Genomic DNA, 20,864 nt, shown 5'->3' with positions numbered 1-20,864 from the left:
TTCTCATTGCATAAATCATAAATTGACTTTCTACTGATATACCCAATTCTATGCTAGAGACATACACAGCTATTTTAGAATCTTTTGACAAACATTCATTCTTTGTAAAAAATTCCACTCTATTTTTTGCACCTTCATTTGCATACTTTAAAATATCCCCATTTCTCTACTTCAATAAATATTCTTACAGAGAGTTATCTCTCGCTAGCTTTTGATCATTTTTATATAATATGGGCTAGCTTTTCCATTCTTTTAAAATATAATTTATAATGTTCGTTGCAGTTTCCCTGTGAATTGCAACTGCCTTGGTCTTTAATGTATTAATTTTCAGACTGATATTCCTTGTTGCAACATTCATTTCATCTAATATTTGTTGCAAATTATTCCGGCTCTCAGCCAATAACATATCATCTGTGTACAGAAGTGTGTGCACATTCACATCCACAACTACTGCATCCACATCTCTAACATAACAGATTTACATTTACCAGTAAATACAGGTGAAACTCGAAAAATTAGAATATTGTGCAAAAGTTCATTTATTTCAGTAATGCAACTTAAAAGGTGAAACTAATCAATAAAACAAGGATTATACATAGAACAAGATTGCATCTCAAGGACCCAGAGTATGGAGGAAGAATGAAGAGGCCAATCAAGCACAGTAATCCCATGGTCATTGAACCTGGTTTTGGTGCTTTTGGCAAAAGTTGCTCTCATCAGAAAAGAGGACTTTGGACCACTGAACAACAGGACTTTGGACCACTGGGTTTCATTAAGACCAGGGTCAACGCAGCCGTCTACCAGGAGATTTTGGAGCACTTCATGCTTACTTCTGCAGACGAGCTTTATGGGGATGCTGACTTCATTTTCCAGCTGCCCACACTGCCAAAAGCACCAAACCCTGGTTCAATGACCATGGGATTACTGTGCTTGATTGGCCAGCAAACTCGCTTGACCTGAACCCCATAAAGAATCTATGGGGCATTGCCAAAAGAAAGATGAGAGACATGAGACCGAACAATGCAGAAGAGCTGAAGGTCGCTATTGAAGCATCCTGGTCTTCCATAACACCTCAGCAGTGCCACAGGCTGATAGGTTCTATGCCACACCACATTGAGGCAGTAATTGCTGCAAAAGGGACCCAAACCAAGTGCTGAGTACATATGCATGCTTATACTTTTCAGAGGTACAATATTGTTCTATGTACAATCCTTGTTTTATTGATTGCATGTAATATTTTAATTTTCTGAGATGGTGGATTTGGGGTTTTCATTAGCTGTATGCCATAATCATCACAATTATGACAAATCATGGCGTGAACTATCTTGCTTTGCATCTAATGAGTCTTATCTCATATATTAGTTTCATCTTTTAAATTGCATTACTGAAATAAATGAACTTTTGCACAATATTCTAATTTTTCGAGTTTCATCTGTACATTACACAATGAACTGACTCACTTTTTTTTCTTACACCCTATTGAATTGTTTGGGCATTTGCTAAGCATTCGATTAAAAAACAATTCTTTATAAATTTCTTCACTTTGAAAGAGTTAACTATCTTCATTTTCAAATGTTGAGATAACTGCTTAGAGCAGTGTGCTCATTTGTTGAAAGTAGATAAAACAAGAGTCACAATCAGAGATGTTAGAAGGCTAGACGAGCTGTGGTGGCACAGTGGTTATAGTGCAGTATTGCAGGCTAACACTGCTCACATTGCCAGGCCTTTGATTCCTTTGATCCTGACTGGCTCAAGGTTGATTCAGCCTTTCGTTCTTCTGAGGTCAGTAAATGGAGGAGCCAGATTGTTGAGGCCAATGTGCTGACTCTGTAAACCACTTAGAGAATGTTGTGAAGCACTGTGAAGCGGTACATAAATCTTAAGTGCTCTTGCTATTAGAGTATTTGTTCACCAGTAGAATTGTCTTCACACCATGTAAAGGTTGTATTGCTTCAATTAACTGAAATATAATGTTTACGTATGGATGCCTAAACTTTTGTATGTAACTGTTTTCATTGTCATTTTCTATATTAGTACTGTATACTAATACATGCTGAGTTCATTTTTGATCTGTGCTTTGTACCAAATATTTTACAAAAGAAGTTATTTCTGTAGAATGAACACTTTTCAAGTACAAAACAGCAGGGTTGATTTGATAGTCATTACCTGCTACTTGACATTATCGAAACAAATAGGAAATGTATAAAGCTTGTTCAGATTGAATCAGTCCATTCATCCATCTAATTGTATTGACTAAACTGGGATGGATCTTAAAACCTTCAACTGTCTTATAGATCTGTCTGGCAATATCTGAAGTTCATTTCTTGTTTATCCAATTTATATGCTACAAAATCTATATTGATTCATCAGGCCCTCTGATTGGCATTTACATCAAATCCTACTTCTGGCAACCTGTTATTTTAAGGTAGATAAGAAAAGTAGATAACCTCATCAGCCTGGGAAGTCTGAGTTTTGAGAACAGTTGATCAATGCAGTCATCAGTTGGCTACCACTAGGATCTCTCTATTCATAAAGTGATCTTTATGGAGGACATAGTTAGTGTCCATACAAAGTTGTCTACTTAGTATTTCATGAGTGGAAAATATGAGTGGAACAAGAAGGATAAAAAAAAATGTTAGGACAAATGTCACAATATACAAGAAGAAAATATAAAGAGCAATAATATATGAAAAATAAAAAATGAACAGCAATAAAGACAAATGTATCAAGATACCAATATTTGATTATACTACTATACAAAATAAAACTTTATTTTTTTTTAAAAAGGCTAAAATGTATAAAGGTATATATATGCTAGTTGTTCCTGACTCTAGGGGGCAGTGCTCATCTCTGTTTCAAAGCCAAAGAGTCAGCACTGTCCGAAGACCTCTCCGTAGTCATGTGACCGGCATGACTAAATGCCAAAGGCACATGGAACACTGTTACCTTCCCACCGAAGGTGGTTCCTATTTTTCTACTTGCATTTTTACATGCTTTCGAACTGCTAGGTTGGCAGAAGCTGGGACAAGTAACAGGAGCTCACTATTAGGGATTAGGGATTCAAACCGCCGAACTGCTGTCCTTTCTGATCAACAAGCTCAACGTCTTAGTCACTGAGCCACCAGGTCCCTTCTTTTCTATTCTTTTCTATTTTACATATATAAAATGTATATGTATGTATATATGCGTGTATGTATGTATGTATGTATGTTTGTATGTATGTATGTATGTATGTAAGTATGTATTCAGAGTGTTCAACGGAGACCTATCCTTAACGTTTCAACGCTTTCCAATCATGCATCATTTTTACTTTTGAAAGAAAGAGCCTATTTTGAGCCTTGAGGCATTGCTAGAATTAAAAATGACGTTGGTCCCTGGCACCTTATTTTGCCAGTATGCTAGCTTCCCATTTTTAAAATTATCTTTAATATCAAAAGTGAGATGAGATCAGAATGTGGTGCTGCCAGGGAAAATCTCTGCTGGCGTAAATGTGCCCAAAAGGAGCATGTGGGAGACTTCTGGTTTAAAGGATGAATCTTGAGGTATATTAACTGGCTCCAATAAGCTCCAACATCTGAATATTGACACTGGACTTAGTTCCATAGCTCAGGGAAATATTTTTGCAGTGAGGCTTTGGAAATATCAAGTGTCTTCCTATCTTTTGTTTGAGCTTCTTATTTCCCCAAAACATAAACTCATTCAAACACCCTGCAATTTAAAATTCTATTAAAAGAAGGAAAATGAGTCCAGCTCTGTGTGTATGTGTGTGTATGTGTGTGTGTGTGTGTGTCTTTACCATTTACTAAGACTGTTTCTCCCGCCACCCCACCCCAATGTGGCAAGCCTGTAATAAATTTACCAGATTGTCAAAAACTGTCTCTCTGTACTGAAAGCCAGCCTGTATGGGAAAGATTTATCTCACTGCCTGAGGGAAAACCGATGAACTGGAACCATTGTTTTCTTAACTTGTATCTAAAATTGAAGAACCATATTTCCTGTGAATTCCAAGCTTATCTTTAGACCTTGTTAAATTTAATTTTGCGGTTGCTTAATTTATTTTCCTCAGTATTAATTCTGAGGAATATCAATAGGAATGTAAGGTGTGGTTAATGCAAAGAATTGTTTGTTCAGTTTGGCAATTTGGAAATGATTTATAGATTTAATATTGCGTTTTGTTCTCCTTTTGTCTTGAAGCACTATACACACCTGCTTTATCTATATTTTGTATCTTGCTTCCGAAATAGCTGTGTTTAAGAAATAGTTATGGGAGGCAAGCAGTTTTTAAGCAGTATAATTCATTTAGAATCTAGCCATCAGGGGACATGTCAGTTTCAACACCTCTGTATGTCACTGTCAGAAATTGGTGATTGAAGCTATCTCACCAGTTGTTAAAATCACAGTGAGAAAATGCAATCGATACTTGGTAAATCTTATGAGTTTAATGGCCTTTGTATCAAGTTTGAAGCTTCAACTAATTCTTCATTGCTTCAAATACCGTTTCTGCATAAAATCTCACCTACTAAAAACTTGGTTAAGAAAGGATGAAAGAAAAAATTATGGAAAACTCCCCCAAGGAACATATTGTCAAGGAACATAAGCTTCCTTGTTAAAACAAAGCTAATGTTTATGGTCATTAAATGAGTACTACTTATAGTGTGGAACTAAGGGCAGCTCCATGTGTGATGTCTACCACATTCATGTTTAGCTCTGCACCCATATGGTAGTTTAGCTAGTTTAACTTTGACAAAAGTGTACTTTTCCCATCCAAGCATTAAAGTTCTGTTGATGAGTACATGTAGAGAGATTCTTTTGCTGTTGGTGTAAAATCTTTCTTTACTTTGCCTTACAGTCTCTTTTTACCCTGCAGAAATTTTGCCCTACCATCATGCCACTTTAAATTGAGCACATGGCTGGTAATTGATGGGTTGGTAAGTTCCCTGAATTCAGTTACTTTTCATAACACCAACCATGGTTACCGAGATGGATAATGGTTCAATTCTGCTATTTGTCTCATTCTGTTGCTCAGCTGGGAGGGTGCATTGATTGCCTGATGTGGTGTTTGTTTTATTCTGAGATTGGCAGTGATGAAGATGATCATAGGTTGGATTAAAATTGACTCTGGGGATTAGAGAGTGAAAACTCTAATTGTTGTTTAAAGATATACTCAAATTCTGTATCTCACAGATATGAAAAGCAAAGTATTTCACATTTGTCACTGGGTTGTCCTATCAGTATTAGTTCTACAAAGCTGTTTTTGCAGGCTGGCACCATTCTGATGTGTTAGAAGAGAACTTCCATAGTTTTCAGCCAGATGTTCCAGTGACTGGGGGAGATAGTCTTCAAGAGTTAAGGTTTTGCTCCCAATGAACACAGAGTTGAGGATCTATGTAGCCAAGGCCTAGCAACCTGTAAGTCACTTGAGGTCCCTGTAAATGAACAAATGAAGTAGAGTGGCAAACAGTTGAATTTTAGTAAAAGGAACCTGTCAAGGTTCTGATGAAACAATAAACATTGTGGAGGACAAGACCGACAGAACCAAAATATAAAGCTCTTTTCTGTGAATTTTAATCATGCAACAATTACATTATCAAGCAACATAGTATTTTATCTCTGCATGGAAGAAAATACAGAGGATTTACCTGAGATATTCTCTCTCTCTCTCCCTCTCTCTCCCCCTCCCTCCCTCCCTCCCTCCCTCCCTCCCTCCCTCCCTCCCTCCCTCTCTCTCTCTCTCTCTCTCTCTCTCTCTCTCTCTCGTGTGTCAAATACAACCTTAGTTTGAAACATTCCCTTTAAATCTACTGAGATGCAATTTTCTGGGGAATATAATTGATGATCCATTAGATTAAAAATTGTGTATTTGAGGTGCATTTTTCTAATATTAAATCTCAGTCCATTGGCAGAATAATGGGATATACATTTTACATGGGTATTCTTTGTGATGTTGCAATGAAGACTACTTCATGTCTCAGGACATTGCACAAAAGATGTACACACTTTGTTACCAGGATGAAGCTTCTAGATTGAGCAGATGTCTCTGTGTATGTATTCTTTAAAAAGTTAAGATAAATCCTGTGTTGACTTTTCTGATCACATGGCCCTGAGAAAAATGATTCATTTTTCATTCATGTCATGTCACAGCTGTTTAATTTTTCATCAGCTCTTGATAATCATTAATCAACACAGGAAATCTAAGCTACACCCAGAAAACTGTCATATAACAATAAATGTCCAGCTTATTTCACCAGTAAATCTTCAGTTTATTTTTGTTGCATGTTTAATATGTATGTGTGTGCTCAGCATTCTCACTTTCCAAGGTCTACTTTGAGAAGTTTGTAAAACATTGCTATCATGAGTTCCATTGGTTAGATTCAGTTTTGTGATCATGCTGCCATTTTTCTATTTATGTAAGGACGTTTAATATAGGCTTCATGCTGTTTTATGAGTAAAAAGAAAGAGAAGTCTTCTCTTCCTTTTCCCGCTAATTGCTTTTAGGGCAGAGGTGTCAAACTCAATTTCATTGAGGGCCACATCAGGGTTGTGTTTGACCTCAGGCAGCCAGGGTGAGCATTGCCAGCTCGACTTCACTCATGTTGGGGGCACCTGTGGTTTTCTCTTCCAATGAAAACGGGCTCATGAGTTCCATTTTCAGCTGCTACGGTCTCCTGCAACCCTCTGCTAGCAAAAATGGCAGCCCTCCCAAGCTCTGTTTTCTTCATTTTCTCTGAAAGAGGCACTTTGCTGTTTCCAGGGTGGCCCCGCGGGCCAGATCTAAGCACCCCATGGGCCAGATTCAGGTCCCGGACCTTGAGTTTGACACCCCTGTTTGAGGGGGGCCAAGAAAGGGAGGAAAGTAATCATTCTACCAATGGCATCTTTGGCTGTTCTAACAAGCTGGTTTCTCTGTCTTGTTTCTTTTAGGGAGCTCCTGTTATCTGTTGCTTTGGGTCAAGTCTTATCCCTGCTGATCTGTGGTATTAGCCTAACCAGCAAGTATTTGTCAGATGACTTTCATGCCAACACGCCTGTCTTTCAGAGCTTTCTGAACTACATTCTCCTATTTTTGGTCTACACCACAACATTAGCTGTTAGACAAGGTAAGTGGGGTATGCTGCCTTTAGATGGGTTATTATATCAATTCCTGAAATTGTACAGGGCCTCATTTTTTTCCTTTTTGCCAATTTTGGTCTTATTATGTAACAAATCATTCTATAATATAACTAGAGTTGAATTTTTAAAGGCAATAAAATGATGCGTTCTTTCATTCAGGAATAAGTTAATAATTACCAAGGTTCTAAATCACCGTTACATGTTTTGCTGGCATAAAGTTGTTCGAACACATTTCACCAATAGAATCCTATACAAACAATGTAAATTATTTTATGGTAGGGTAAAATACAATAGTTATAGGATAAGATACAATACAACTTAATACATGAATATGTAAAATAGAATAGAATGACATAAAATTATATTTCGGTGTCACCCTTACCATCTACCCCAATCAGTCCCACGTATGCAGATCTCAACTGTACCATTTTGTTTAAGTACTCTGCTGTGTTAAATGTTATTTTCAGGTTCTGGCCGCACATAAAGTAAGTTGTTTTGATACGGGGATCCCAATGGATCATTCATTTGGTACAGAGCAAGGTACCTGTTTCTCAGCCCCTTATACAAGCGATAAATAAATAAATAAATAAATGATTGCTCAAGAGGTTAAGTCTAGAATGATAACTGAAATGATGAGATTGATTTCTTTGATTTCCTGATAAATAAGGGAAATAGTTTCATTTGGAGTCTAACATGAGTAAATAAAATTTTATGTGCATGGATTTTCCTCTTTTTCCCAACATTCTTGATGGTCTAAGGAGCACATCTAGTATAATGTGGGAACTGCAACAAGAGATGAGAAAGACTGGAATTGGGAGGGGATTCTATTTATGGGAACTTCTTCAAGGCAAGCCAGGCTTTCATCTTCGCATACTTGAATCAAACTCTCTCCCTTTCCGCTCTCTCTCCCTCCCCCCTCTCCCTGTCCCTCTCTCCTCCCTCTCCCTCCCCCTCCCCCCTCTATCATCCATCATCCATCATCCATCATCCATCATCATCATCCATCATCCATCATCCATCATCCATCATCCATCATCCATCATCCATCATCCATCATCCATCCTCCATCCATCCATCCATCCATCCATCCATCCATCCATCTATTATCATCATCATCATCTATCTTTTTTTCTATTTATGATTTCTCTCTCTCTCTCTCTTTAATGTGTTTTCTGTCTCTTAGAGAAATATAAATATTTTTATATCCACTGTGATTTAGTATTATATCACTGGGGTTTTGCAATATTATTACAGCATTACTTGATATTAATCTACATATCTTCTGTAGCCTTCTTTGTCCTATTTCATACTACCATTGTGTCCCATAAACCTCAAAAGCACCTCCTTATATATGAAGAACAGGCAGTAAGAATGAAGCATGTATGAAAACCTAGTTTCTGCTAAGAGCAGAAATGCACATGAGCACAGAACCTTAAGCCAACTGTGCCCCTTCAAAATTGTGGGTCTAGGACCTCATAGCTACCAGTTTGCTGCCAAATGGTACGTGACAGAAAGCAAAAATACAGAACAAGAAAAAACCCAGAAGGGTATGGCTAGCTGATGAGACTAAAAAGCTTGAAATAGCTATACTAGTCTCCCTTTATTTCTTTGACAGTACATTTAAATTTAACACAAAATAGTTGTTGCGGAAGCAACTGCCTGCAAAGGCTCCTGGATTGCAGCTGAAAGGTGAAAATGGAAGCAGTAGGCTCCATCCCATATTTGGGTTGACCAGATAGACCGGTCTCACCAGAAAAACACTTACAGAAGGAATTATCTTTGTAATTATACTTAATCAAGCCCTTCAAGTTAATGATATTAAATTGATCATTTATGAGTTATGTCACAGAATTCCAAGGAACTGGGAAAAAAGGACACACCATTACATTAGAACAAAACAACCTGGGTTAATTTATTTAAATAATTTATAGAGCCTAAGTGATTCTGGGCAATACCCACAACCACTACCACATACAACCCTGGCACCCTGGTTAAAAGAATAATTCCTCCAAAGGGGGGGAAAAACATACTATTGGCAGAGCTTGCTTAACCTCTTGGTCCACATACTTAATTACCTAGAATTTCCTGGTCTTTTTTATGTAATCCAAGGTAAATAGCACTATATTTTGGCAATTCACGGTTATCTGTAACTGATTTTACTACAACACAAGGAAAGAACAGTGGAGTGCATAAGCAAAATGTTATCTTGCTATTTGTTGGAACTCATTTTAATATAGTTTAGCATTTGGCTTTTGTGAATTATTTATGTTTTTCTTCCAAGAATTTGCAGATGCTTCCGTCTCTATGTTGTCTAAGTATAAGCAATCAACACTTCCTTTCTTACTCTGGTTAATTTCCAGTAGATAAATTAATGTTAGTTTCCATTCTGTTCCTTTTGTCTGGCTCTATAACACCAATAGGATAGATTGTTATAATTGTTACAAAAAGTATTTGCCTTTCACATTGAATAACAAGTAGCTGTAAGATCTTACCAGTCTAAATTTAAAGGATGATCCTTTACACGTGAGATATATAGCTTACACTACCTAGATCTCACTGGTATAGCACAGAGGTGGACCTACAGAGTTAGCAATAAGGATTTTGCTTGTTGACTAAGTGCAAATCAATTTATCAATTTATTAATTTCAACAAAATGGGCTGAGGCAGTAGTTTACCTCTACTCTTCCCTTCAGCATTCCATCCATCTTCTTTCCCAAGCCACAAAACAGTGAAGAAGAGAAACAAGGGAAATCTCTTGAAAACTCCTGCTGCTATTCACACCAAGTTAAATGGTGAGTGCCTGGAAAGACCAAGTGGAAGTACCATTGCAAGGTCCAGAGACCATCCTAGTTGCTGTTTACCCAACAAAGGGATAATAAACCCTCATCTCTGGGTTTTTTTTTTTGGCTCATTACTTATCCATATGTTAACAAGTGTGGATTAAAGATACATTTTATCAGAAAATCACTTTTCGGCAGATTTCCAAACCAAATGTGGTGTGGAGCAAACTTTCAATGGCTTAGCATTATGTGATCAAATGAATGCTACTTATCCACGTAGAGATATTTGCACCTATGGGAGTATAATCTTTACTGTTTGCTGTTTTGTTTGATATACAATATAAGTGGCATAACTTCGTAATATTTACAATATTTATCAAATCAAGAGTCATCTTTTGGCTCATACATAGAGTTAAATGAGAATTCTGAATTCTTATGGAAATATTTGATCGTATAGATCAAAAACTGGAAAATATAATACAAGGAACAACGAGTAAAACCAGGACAATGAGGAAACAAGGGAGTGACCAGAAGAAGCAGAGGAGACAGAAGAACTGAGAAATCAAGAAGAAGAAGATAACAATAAGAAGATATCATTAAAATTGATAGTGAATAAGTGATTCAAACAGAAGGATTTTTTAAAAAAAAAGATGTGAAAGGGAATGGGAGAAACATGGAAGATAACTGAAAAGAAAAAGGAGTTAGACCAGATAGCTTTAAAACCAGACAGTGTGAAAAGATGGAGAGGGAACAGGAAGCTAGAAGGTATAGTCAATATACAGATTTAAAGGTAGATGAAATAAAAGACTTAAAAGAAATGTATGGGAGGCAACCCCAAAAAAAGATTAAAAATTTAGATGCGGGCAAAAGATGTGGGATAAAGGGAAAAGAAAGGGAACGTACAGTAAAAATATGTCATGAAAGTATTTTAATGATGTGTATGAATATTAGAATTATATAAATTGGATAACTGATTTGTTTTTATGTAGTGTGATAATGATCTAAGTATAGAAATATGGTTCACAGTGAAAGATTAAAATTAAACAATAAGTGATTATGTAATGAAAGAATATATTTGTTATTATCATGGCTGAATGAAAATGAAATGTAATGATTGTGAGTAATAATATTATGTTTATTTTTATTGAAATGTATGATACCCAGGCATCACACTATTTATGCATTGATATATATAAATAATACAAAAATTAAAAAACGACATAAAAAGAGAATACGGAATTTATTTTTGCTTTTTATTTTCTTTAATTGTTTTCATCCTGTTTTCACGTCCAATATTGTCTAGAGGTGTTTTCCTTTTTTGGAGAACTTTTGAGCAATCCTCTAAACTTTCATCTATTTTCATTTTTAAAAAACTGTTCGTCTTGGACTACAGAGAAATCAAATCCTTTTTTCCCCCTACTGGCATTTGAAGAAATCTCAGAGTGACATCTAGTTTTAAGTATATCTTCTGTCAGATATCTAGGTGAGAAGCGATAGTCAACCAATGTCCTTAGTAAAGAAACAGCATCATTTCAATTTCCTTTCCAGAGACAGCTGTATAAAAAAGGGTGGGGGGAGGTTTCACACGTTCTCCAAAAGACTAAAAAAAAAAAAAAGCCATTTATCTACCAAAGATCTTTGAGGTTTCAATTCTATGCAACTATTTAAGACCGTGCATTTAATTCAATATTCAATTCCATTCCCCATCATCCAGTCAGAGTGAAGAAGCTTCTTGGATGAGCAGTGAAATGTCTTCAAAGAAAAACCAGAAAGTCCAGTTGCCTCTTGAAAAAAGCACCTTTGGGACAACCATGACCTGGATGACTGAGAATCTTCTTAGACATTTAATTCAATACTAATTGGTGACCCGCCCTTTAGTTGTGAGGCATTTTCTTCTGCTCTACTCTGCCTTTGATTACTTATCAGTGATCAACTCACCCTTGCCTTAAGGAGAATTGCATTCTGACTTTCCTCTAGCCAAATTATGAGATACTGTATAGCTGCTCTGCTAAGCTAAATAAAAACCACCATGTTTCTTTCTGTTTGCAAGCTCTACTTTCCAGGGATATAGGGTAAAATTATAAAATAATTATTTTATCAATATTTAGTTCTTTTTAATTTAATTTTAATTCAGTTAAATTTGAATAATCTCAGGTTCAATTTAAAAACATGTCTGATTTTCAGGTTGTTTCACCAAAGAATCTCATTTCCAAGATGCAGATTTTCATGTGAAGATTGAAAATCATGTCCCCATCACATTGTGGATCACAACATTTGTTTGGAGCCACTGAAAAAGCAGCTGTGGAAAGTCAAAGTGGTCTATCTTTAGAGTGAGAAGAAGATATTCTTGGTATCTAGCTAACACCTTTTTCACAGAGTGTGAAGCAAACTTTCAAAGGTTAACAAAAGTCACAACTCTGGGGAAAATCCTGGTATTGTTTCACAAGGTCTTTTTAAAGCCTCCATTCCCATGGGATGCTGTAATAAAAAGCTGTCTTTAAAAGCATACTGTTTGCATCTTTCAAAGCATCTGTTTGTGATGCCTTTTTTTTTTGTTTTACCCTTTCCGGTGTATTGTTATATCTTTTGGGGGATCCTTGATTTGCAGAGGTGGTATTCAGCTGGTTCTCTCCGGTTCGGGCAAACTGGTAGTAGCAGCTGTGGGAGGCTCCACCCACTCGCCCCGATATAATGTGTGAGTACTGTGCATGTGCAGGAGGTGGTGCACATGTACAGATGCGCGCACTCACATTGTGAACTGGTAGGGAAAGTAAGTGAATCTCACCGCTGTTGATTTAGCATGAAATGGCCACAGGTTTATGTTCCGCATGAAAGATGCTAATCGGAATCCATGCCCATTTCTGTGAACATAGGTTTTCAGGGTTAATCTCATATGTTTCTGGTGGTGCAGTGGTTAGAATGCAGTATTGCAGGCAGAGCCGGATTTTCCTATAGGCTAACTAGCCTAGGGCCTCAAGATCAAGAGGGGCCTACATTCAAATTGTAATGATGTATTTTATTGTCTCTCATGTAATTTACAAACTTAAAAATGGGAGGTGAAAGGGCCTCGTAAGTGGAATAGCCTAGGGCCTCTTTTCATCTAAATCCGGCCCTGATTGTAGGCTAATTCTGCCCATTGCCAGGAGTTCAATCTTGACCGACTCAAGATTGACTCCATCCTTTTGTGGTTGGTAAATAAGTCTAAGTGCTAATTGCTATTGCTATATCTAGAAATAAGAATGATGCTTGACTCCATCTTGGGGGACTTTGGGAAAAGATGATGGAGGAATTTACTACTTCTGTTTTTATGCTTTGAGAGTACCCTCACAAAATTAAGGCAGCCTTGCAGAATCTCTCAGCACTGAAAACTACTAAGCAAAATGTTGCTTAGAAAGTTCTATGCACATAGAGGAACCTAAAACAGATTTTAGTGCTGTAAGTTTGGCATATGATTCATATTGAGAGAATAAATCTTTCATTTCATTTTAAGGTATCATTTTATAAAGAACAATTTCAAATTATGTCTTGTGAAATTGAAAAGCCGAACAACGTGCAACTTAAATGCTCAGGAAAAGGTTAGAACTTTGTGTCATCACAGAATTGTGTAATTTTGTTGTCCAATCAACTCTGAGTTTGCACAATAATGCTGTTATTGCAGACTAGAAGTTCTACAGGTTTTGCATCACTCCATAACTATAACAAAAGAGTGTAAATGCTTAGATCAGTTGAATGGATTCAAAAGATGTAGAGGGTCATTAGATGTAATTACATCTAATAAGAACATATACAGTGTGATTTTGTTTTAAGCACAAATTCAAGAAATCTTAAAAAAATATTTTCCCTTCATATCTCCAGAGGTGGTACTCAGCCAGTTCTGACTTGTTCTGGCGAACTGGTAGCAGAAATTTTGAGTAATTTGGAGAACCACCTCTGGCTGGCCCTGCCCCCATCTATTCGCTGCCTCCCGAGTCCAGTTGATCAGCTGGGTCTTCTTTTGTTGCCCTGAACAGGAGAACGGATCTGGAAGTAGGTTATTGGGGCAGGGAATAAATGGGGCTTTTGCAGTAACCTTCCCCAGGAGTGGGGAGGGAATGGAGATTTTGCAGTATCCTTACCCTGGAGTGGAGTGAAAATGGAGATTTTGCAATATCTTTCCCCCAGGAGTGGGAAGGGAATGGGAATTTTGGAGTATCCTTCCCCCATGAGTGGGAGGGAAATGGGAATTCTGGTTTCCTTCCCCTGTCACGCCCACCAAGCCATGCCCACAGAACTGGTAAAAAAATTTGAATCCCACCACTGCATATCTCCCATTTCCTGCAACAAAGGAAAGGAAAATTTAAACTGAATAATGAGAATAAGAACAGGGCAGTATAATCAGTACAAGTTAATTGTCTGAACAAAACAGAAATTATTGTAAATATTGAAATATGGCAAAGTAAAATAAATCCTGTAAGATTTGTAGTTCTTATTAAAATGGGAGTGTTTGTTGGGGGACTGCTCAGGCTAATCCCTTCACACTAATATCATTCCAGTAGTATCTGCAGGAAAAATAAAAACTTGAAGATATTCAGCTTATATGGAAAGCAGTCACATATAATTGTACACACGCAGGGCCTCTCCTTCTGCAACGGGCTACATTAGGACAAAACTGCCTGAAGGAATCTAATGTTATTTCTTGGGAGGAGAGCCAATTAAGACTCATGTTATGAAGGATGCCGTTTGAGTAATAAATGAAAAGGACTACAAATCATAACTGTGTCCCAAATATCAGAGACAGAACACACCTGTAGGAAAGATTCTACAAGTTGCAACATCTGGTGGCTTGTCACTCTGGAGTTTATCTGGGGAAGAATTTAAGCCTTTCATGCATTGTCTCCCATCCCAATTTGTCTTGTTTTAGTTGTCTATTTCCTTTCCTTGTGTGTCTTTTGTCTTTTTATTTTATTTTACCCTACATTTCATTTTAGGATTTTTAGTCTTAGCAAATTTGGAGAGCACCAAGTTGGAAAACTGGTATTCTCCTTGGGGTTCTGAATCCAAGTCAGAAGGTAAAGCTACCTGTGTCTTGACTCAGAACCATCATCTCCTGGTAGGTGCTGCCCAGAGAAGGGATAATGAGGTTCCATTCTTAAGAGAAATCAGTGGGGCATGGGCCAGCAGCAAAAGTTCCTATGCTATGGAGCAGGACTCCAGAGATATGCATAGCATCCTTTGTATCAGTCTTGCATAAGATAGCATCTGATTGACAGAGACTGCCTGGACAAATCTTTGCAGTTTTTTTGGCAAGATTTTTCAGGGGTGGCTTGTCATTACCTCTTTCCTGGGATAAGAGAAAGTAACTGTCCCAAGGTTACTCAGTTTGCTTGTGCTTAAGACAAGACTAGAACTCACGGTCTCCCAGTTTCTAGCTCAGGACTTTAACCAATACACCCAACTGGCTCTCACAAGATAGTTCTATTGGTTTTTGGATATTGATTGATATATAAGACTTTGGATTGGATAGGCATGTAGGGCTAGGTAAGTGATCACTAGCACTTTGAATTGTATACTTTTAAGCCCTCTGGGAACCATTGCAGCTCATAAAGCAAAAGGTGGATCACATCCACATGGGTGGATCACTTTTCATGTGAAATATATCTTAGGTTTCAATCTAATGAGGAGGTGATCAGTATATTTATATCATTTCTATAAGATAAGATCATTTCTGTCAGGACAATTAGGTACAGTATTTGGGTTTTATGATTGTTATCTTCCAGGAGTTATTTAAACTGGGAGGTATAGAAATACTTGTAATAAATTGCAATACATTTTTAAGCAATCAAATGTTTTGGGTGGCTGTTGGGACAGTGATTTATTTATGAGAAATATTTATTTATCAATGTATCCTCCATCTCTCTACCACCATTTTTTTTAAAAAAAGAAGAGACATTCAGACCAGCTAGTTTTCAAAAACGAATAATCCATTTTAAGTCTTCATCAGGATTTCATTTTATTTCACCAGACACTTTGTATGCAATAAACACATTTTTACAGAAAGGGTGTGTATAATCTTTCACAGTTTGAATTTTTTAAAGTATGCATTTGCCATCCAAATCTTTAGAAAACAGATGATTTTCATGTACTATGAAATAAAAGATAGATTTAGATTGTACAAATTTTCTCTTCTCATAGAATTGATATAAATAAGCTGATTACCTCCTCCTTATTAGATTGAAATTTAAGATAGCCTTCACATGAAAAGTGAAGCATCCATGTAATCCCACTGTTTTATGAGCTGCAAAGGCTCTCAGAGGGCTTCTGCGTACAATTCGAAGTGCAGGTGATCACTATTATAGCCCTACATGGCAAAGGGCCAAGTTATCTGTGTGCTGACCAACCTCCAATTGGCTCTGCTCTGCTCTGCTCATGTCACTAGATCCATCAGACTGCTCCAGGGTCCTTCTAATGATTTGATCAGTGTCATCTTATGGGGCCCAGGAGATGTATCTTCTATGTCACAGCCATTGCCCTCTGGCACAGAATTCCTCCTGAGATGTTAATAGCTGTGACCTTCTTAGCTTTTGGGAAAGTCTTGAAAAATGGCTCTTCCCAACAATTCTGAGACCAGGATGTTAGGTGAACTTGACCTGCATGGTTTAAGGAGATAGTATGTTTTGAGAGTACTCTTCTTTTGGCACATTGCATTGTTTGGATAGTTTTGTTGTTTTTTGGATTGTTATATTTGACTCAGTGTTAATATACCGTTTTCTGCCCAAAGTAATGAGTGTGAAATAGGTAGCTGTATAAATTGCATAAATAAATAATATTCCTTTTCAGTTGAAATGGAATGTTCAGTAGCAACGCTGTTGTACTGTGCTCGTTTACTACAAATTAAAAACATAAATGATGTAAGCAATTCAATAAAAATGAAGATTATACAGAGTAAACACCCCAAACAGTTAGTACCACATTTGGCTTTGTATTGGCTATCATGGTTAACATCCTGCAGCAACTTTCTCATCTCATTTGATTTCCTTTGTAAATTTATGAGCATCTCTATCGTAGATTTTTCTTATACAATCACTTAGGTGGGTTTGGAAAACTCTGACGTGGTACTATTATGCATTGCATTTAATGCAATACTCATTGAGAACTGGGTGTCCCCAAAAGTGAGGATAGCTATGAAGGAAAAGGGATTGTATTTTTTAAAAGAACACTGGTCAATCCTAGAGGTACATAATTTAAGGTCCTCCTAAAGTTTTGGGTAAAAGTCCTCCAAAGTTATTATCAGATCATAATTTTATGAGAGAAAAATTGATAAATGCATCACTGGAGAGGAATTATTTCCTCTTAATTACATGGTAATGAAATGAAATTGAACTTAGGTTTTGAAGATCTGGGAATGAAGCTTCTGGTACATCATTGAAATACTAAATGTTGCTTTTGACTTTGGAAAAGTGGTTCTGAGTTAGTCTAGCAGAACATCTGAACTAATGAGACTTGGGCTGCTGTCCCATATTTACAGAGAGAAAGTTCATAGGGGCCCTTGGGACTGACATCTATGCAAACATGAACAGTTAAAATATGTTAGTTAAAATATCAGGCAGAAACAGTAACAGTTGTACCCTTGCCCTTGTTATTTGACAGAAATTCAGCCAACTGACATTTCCCAAGGCAACTGGCTTCACAGCTGAAGGAAATTCTAACTGTGTGATTTAAGTAGTTCTTCAGCAGCAGAGCCACAGCTTGGGTTTTGGCACATAAATAAGAGGATTAATGGAAGAAACACCAAATTTACACCCCCTTATCCTGAAGGAGGAAAGTTTGAAGTCATTTATACATTATTTGTTGATATGCCCAAGTCATACTGGAACAGAGTTGGTCATGTTATAAAATCAAGGCTGGTGACATCGGATGTGTAGTTATTTTTTTTCCTTCTCCAATATGGTGTCTTCCAGATATTTTGGATCACAACATCAATCTGTCTCTGGGCTCATAGTTAATATGTCTGAGAGAAAGATATTTGGAGGGTGGCTGCTTAGAATGCCAAGCTTACTCTCTGTGTGGTGGAGACTCATAGAATACCCTGTGAAAAATATTCCTTTGTCTCCACTGACTAAATAAGGAGAAGCTTAAGGGGATTCTTTTAAGGTCTTTAGCTTCCCTCAGTTGTGATCTTACTTGTTTTCCATGCACTGAATGTAAAGTCATTTCCTTTGATATAAGTTTGGTATCCTATAAAAGGTCACATAAATGAAGGTCATGCAGAAACCATCATTTTGTGTACAGATTTGCTGGCAGAAGAGAAATGATTCTCTCCTTTGATTGGAACAAAGGAGAACGTATCAGCGGGACTTTACACTCTAGCTCAGAGGTTTCCAAACTTGGCAACTTGTGGACCTCAACTCCCAGAATTCCCCAGACAGCATAGGATACTCTAGCTCAGGGGTGTCAAACTTGCAGCCTGTGGGCCAGATGTGTCATGTGTTGGCCACGCCCACCCCCAGTTTAGCGAAGGGCGGGAAGTCACAATATGTCATGTGATGCCATGAGTTTGACACCCCTGCCCTTGCTGTATACCTGTAATCTCTTCATGTTATTTGAGACCTCAGACCCAAAAAAACCTTCAGTGTAACAATTCTCCTCTCTTATCAGACCTGTTATGGTCTGATAGCACTATGCAGCCCGTGCTGCAAAGGTGGTGGTATTCAGGAAGAACAAGCCCCCTTGAAGAAAAATAAAAAAAATGTATCTAGACATCTGGGTTTCAAAATTTTCCTTCAAGCAACAATCAGAGGAAGATTTGGAGCTTGGGGGGCTATTGCCAAATATAGGACAGATAAGTAGCTGAATACCTTCCAAGACCATATAAAGACAAAGCAACCAATTAAAATGTCTTTAATGTCTTTTTGAACCCTAAACTGAGGTTAGCAAGAAGATTTTTTTAAAAAAAAGATCATCATAGTTTACATTTTTATTTGCTTTATTCAGTTTGATTCATTATGTACCATTAAAATGGTGGTAACTCTTAGTGACCATATAGACATCCAAGAAAATCTGTTCCTAATCTGGTCCTTCACATTTCCCAGCAATGCTCCCATTGCTTGTTGGGAAATTTCTCTTTCCTTTCACCTTTCCCAGCAATAGGGATTTCTCAAGGAGTTTTGTTTTCCACCTCCAGCACCTTCGTATAAATCACTGTTGCTCAAAATAGGTATCTACCTGTTTTACCTGGGCAATTAGGTTGATCTGTAGCCCTTGAGTAATGCTACTGGGGAGTATATACACTTAGTGTACATGCCTGCATCATTTCCTCATTTCTTCCAGAAATACCTTCCTTGTATAGCAAGATTTGGCAGTAGAGCAAGGGGTGTGTGTGTGTTTGTGTGTGTGTGTGTGTGTGTGTGAGAGAGAGAGAGAGAGAGAGAGAGAGAGAGAGAGAGAGAGAGAGAGAGAGAGAGAGAGAGGGAGAGAGATTTATAGTAGATCACTTGTGCTTTCTGAAGATGGAAGTGATTTTGTTTCCTCTACCACCATGTTGAAAAGTGAGATCTCATCCCCTTCCTTCCGTTGTTGCTTGAGAAATGGACTTCTTTGGGCAAAGCACACAATGGTTCTGTTCAACCATTGAAGAGCCTGCTTAAGGCTCTCTGTGCAAAACATACGTTATGTCTGTCCCATGGTTCTCTTACTCAGCATGAAAGCAGGCAGTATTAGGAAAAGCTGTTGAATAACCATCATGGGTTAACTAGGTAACCTTCACACACACACACACACACACACACACACACACACACACACACACAGATGTTATTTGGGAGTAAATACCATTGAACTCTGGGCGGTTTATACAGGCATAAAATTATAGAACTGCTATAATGAAATGCCCTTAGTGATAGGAATTAAGAGCTGGGAAGGCGGGGGGAGCTGCAAGAAAAATTCTATATATTGCATTTATAGATGGCTAAGTCAATAAGATCACAAGGGAAGTTCCTGATTGAGTTTTGACAAAAACAAAAATACATTTCACAAGTTTACAGTGGTGCTATACAATCACTATAAAGACTTTCTAACTAACATCCTTTACTGTATGTAACCTTTTAACAATTGTGATTGAGGGCTCATCAGTCAGCCACCTCCAAATTATTTTCCCCCTTCTTGTTCATTTTCAGAACATAAATTGCTTCAAGAAAGCTTTCAAGCCCGGCTATAAATTGAACCATCACACCTTTATTGGAGTGTAATAAGGGAAGCAGAGAAGAACATTTTAACAAACCAATTGAGTCTTCTGCAGAACTTTAGCAGAACTTTAGCAGGGGCATGCATAAGCGCACCAGCATGCCTAACATCCCTGTCCTACTGTCCCCATTTATTTGTACCCATTTCCTGTATCCTTGTTCATGTTTATTCTTATTCCTGTTATCCTATATATGAGTGACAAACTAAAAAAATTAATACAATAAATAAATAAATAAACTTCAGGAAAGAGTGTCTCTCGGCTGAGCCTCTTGGGCTGGAAAGGCTTGATGCAGGATGATCAACCTTCTCCTCTCCAAATACTTTTTTTCTTTCTTTATTGAACATTTATAGGCTGCCCTTTTCCCTGAGGGGACTCAGGGCGGCTTACAATCACAAAGGAAAGGGAGTGTAGGACAGTGCAAAAAGAAATGTGAACAAAATAAATTAAACAATAAAACTCAACATTCACTCAACATTCGGGAGGGGCGAAAATAGGCTTAGCCCCAGACCTGATGGGCTAGCCAGTTCTTGAGGGCTGTGCGGAAGGCCTGGACAGTGGTGAGGGTACGAATCTCCACGGGGAGATTGTTCCATAGTGTCAGAGCCGCAACAGAGAAGGCTCTCCTCCGGGTAGTCGCCAGTCGGCACTGACTGGCGGATGGAATACGGAGGAGGCCAACTCTATGCGATCTGATGGGACGCAGGGAGGTAATTGGCAGAAGGCGGTCTCTCAAATAGCCAGATCCACTACCATGG

The 20,864-nt window shown here is 37.7% G+C and overlaps 1 protein-coding gene across 2 annotated transcripts in view; it reads left to right on the top strand.

Moving 5' to 3' along the window:
* The window catches only part of SLC35F1 (solute carrier family 35 member F1), a 229,517-nt gene that overhangs the window by 105,517 nt on the left and 103,136 nt on the right, over window positions 1–20,864 (top strand). For both annotated transcript variants that reach the window (XM_087718571.1, XM_087718570.1), the window contains exon 2: window positions 6,922–7,097. In XM_087718571.1, the coding sequence (XP_087574697.1) occupies window positions 6,922–7,097 (176 nt within the window). The remainder of the gene's footprint in view (window positions 1–6,921; window positions 7,098–20,864) is intronic.

Source organism: Thamnophis sirtalis, unplaced genomic scaffold (genome assembly GCF_051295495.1).
Source record: "Thamnophis sirtalis isolate CommonGarterSnake01/CBP01778 unplaced genomic scaffold, rThaSir2_p1.2 scaffold_6, whole genome shotgun sequence".
NCBI classification, from domain to species: Eukaryota; Metazoa; Chordata; class Lepidosauria; order Squamata; family Natricidae; genus Thamnophis; species Thamnophis sirtalis.
This window is presented reverse-complemented; position numbering and strand designations above follow the sequence as displayed.